Source organism: Mytilus edulis, chromosome 11 (assembly GCF_963676685.1).
Source record: "Mytilus edulis chromosome 11, xbMytEdul2.2, whole genome shotgun sequence".
Classification (NCBI taxonomy): domain Eukaryota; kingdom Metazoa; phylum Mollusca; class Bivalvia; order Mytilida; family Mytilidae; genus Mytilus; species Mytilus edulis.
Genome location: NC_092354.1, coordinates 37,969,180 through 37,971,019, shown reverse-complemented (window position 1 = coordinate 37,971,019; position 1,840 = coordinate 37,969,180). Strand labels below are relative to the sequence as shown.

General features: G+C 36.0%; 1 protein-coding gene across 1 annotated transcript; it reads right to left on the bottom strand.

Annotated features, from left to right (window-relative positions):
* Window positions 1–333: 333 nt before the first annotated feature.
* Window positions 334–1,633, bottom strand: LOC139494236 (integumentary mucin A.1-like). Its single transcript, XM_071282405.1, has 2 exons — window positions 1,369–1,633; window positions 334–1,284 (listed from the first exon to the last, which is right to left on the bottom strand). The coding sequence occupies exon 2, from the start codon at window positions 1,126–1,128 to the stop codon at window positions 334–336; it is 795 nt and encodes a 264-aa protein (XP_071138506.1). The 5' UTR covers window positions 1,129–1,284; window positions 1,369–1,633.
* Between the last annotated feature and the right edge of the window lie 207 nt (window positions 1,634–1,840).

The following is a 1,840-nucleotide window of genomic DNA, read 5'->3' as shown; positions in this document are numbered from 1 at the left end:
TTTTCTTTCTTTCTCTTGTAATATCTAATCTTCCATACTACTTTCAGAATCAGCTGCAGGGAGAGACAAGTTAGAGTCACTGCTATTATACTCCTCTTTTGACGGTTTGTATGAGTCACCACTGTCATACAAAGAATCGTGGTCAACTTAAATGTGTTCAGTGTTTTTATCTGTGATAAACTGCGGTCTTAATTGTGTCAATGGTATGTCGTCATCACTACTTTGAAATTCGGTATCAACTAACATAGATGACACTTCAGATGGAGGAATTATTTGGCTTGACTTTTTTGTTCTGACCTTTGGGTCAATCTTAGTGGTATTCGTTATTTCTTTTCATTTTGCAGGTAGCCTTTGTTCCTTTTTAAACTTTGATACAGTGTTTGTTATTTGATCAGTGGGTTTCCCTGTTTCTGTTTCATCAGTGACTACGTTTGGTGTTTGTTGATCAGTGGGTGTCCATGTTTCTTTTTCATCAGTGACTACGGTTGATGTTTGTTGATAAGTGTGTGTCCCTGTTTCTGTTGCATCAGTGACTACGTTTGGTGTTTGTTGATCAGGGGGTGTCCATGTTTCTGTTTCATCAGTGACTACGGTTGATGTTTGTTTATAAGTGGGTGTCCCTGTTTCTCTTCCATCAGTGACTACGGGTGGTGTTTGTTGATCAGTGGGTGTCCATGTTTCTGTTTCATCAGTGTCTACGGTTGGTGTTTGTTGATCAGTGGGTGTCCCTGTTTCTGTTTCATCAGTGACTACTGTGGGTGCTTGTTGATCAGTGGGTGTCCATGTTTCTGTTTCATCAGTGACTACGGTGGGTGTTTGTTGATCAGTGGGTGTCCCTGTTTCTGTTTCATCAGTGACTACGATGGGTGTTGGTTGATCAGTGGGTGTCCATTTTTCTGTTTCATCAGTAACTACTGTTGGTGTTTGTTGATCAGTGGGTGTTTCTGTTTCATCAGTGACTACGATGGATGTTTGTTGATCAGTGAGTGTCCCTGTTTCTGTTTCATAAGTGACTACGATGGGTGTTTGATTGGCTGTAGTTAATATTGATATTGAAGTTCTATGTTGTGCCCTTGCAATTTCTGAAATACCTGTTATTGCTGTGGACCATTCCTGGCAGATGACCATTGGTAATCCGACATCTTGATTATCTAAAAAATGACATTAATAGTTTTGAAACCTCGAACTTATGCTATACACTTATTTAATTGATATAACACCTTTAAGCTCAAATACAGCTTGATCCAACTTAGGTTAACTGTGCCTGAGAAACAAAAAATGGTTCTGCACAAGGTTGTGATTACTAGATCTGCATATAAAGTTTATGATAAGATTTTATTTCTTTGAATTTCTTTATGAACAAAAAACTTCTAAATTGTTTTAACAGGCAAGTAAGGTTTGGTTTAAATTGTGTTTTGCGTCTGTCGTATTCCTTTTTTTTTTGGTAACATATAAAGCAAAAAAGATAAGTACGATGAAGTCTTTTATGTCATTATATTACAAAATATTTGATCAATAAAATATTGCAAGATTTTATCAGAATAATTAAATAACTTCTCAAATAAGGCTTTTCAGAACTATTTCATGCAATTTTACATGCGCTTGTTGTTTATTCTTACACATAATATATTACAACCATTTAACAAAAATATCTTTAAAATACATGCATCATAGTCAGCATATATCGTCTGTACACGCACCACTGCAACAATGATAAATAGTAATAATAACATTGAACCAGTACATGTAGCTCATAGTAAGTCAGATCATGAACTCATTCTACCCTATTCAAATGAAATAACGTTATCTGTACATTCAGAAGAAACTGCTGAACCAGCAC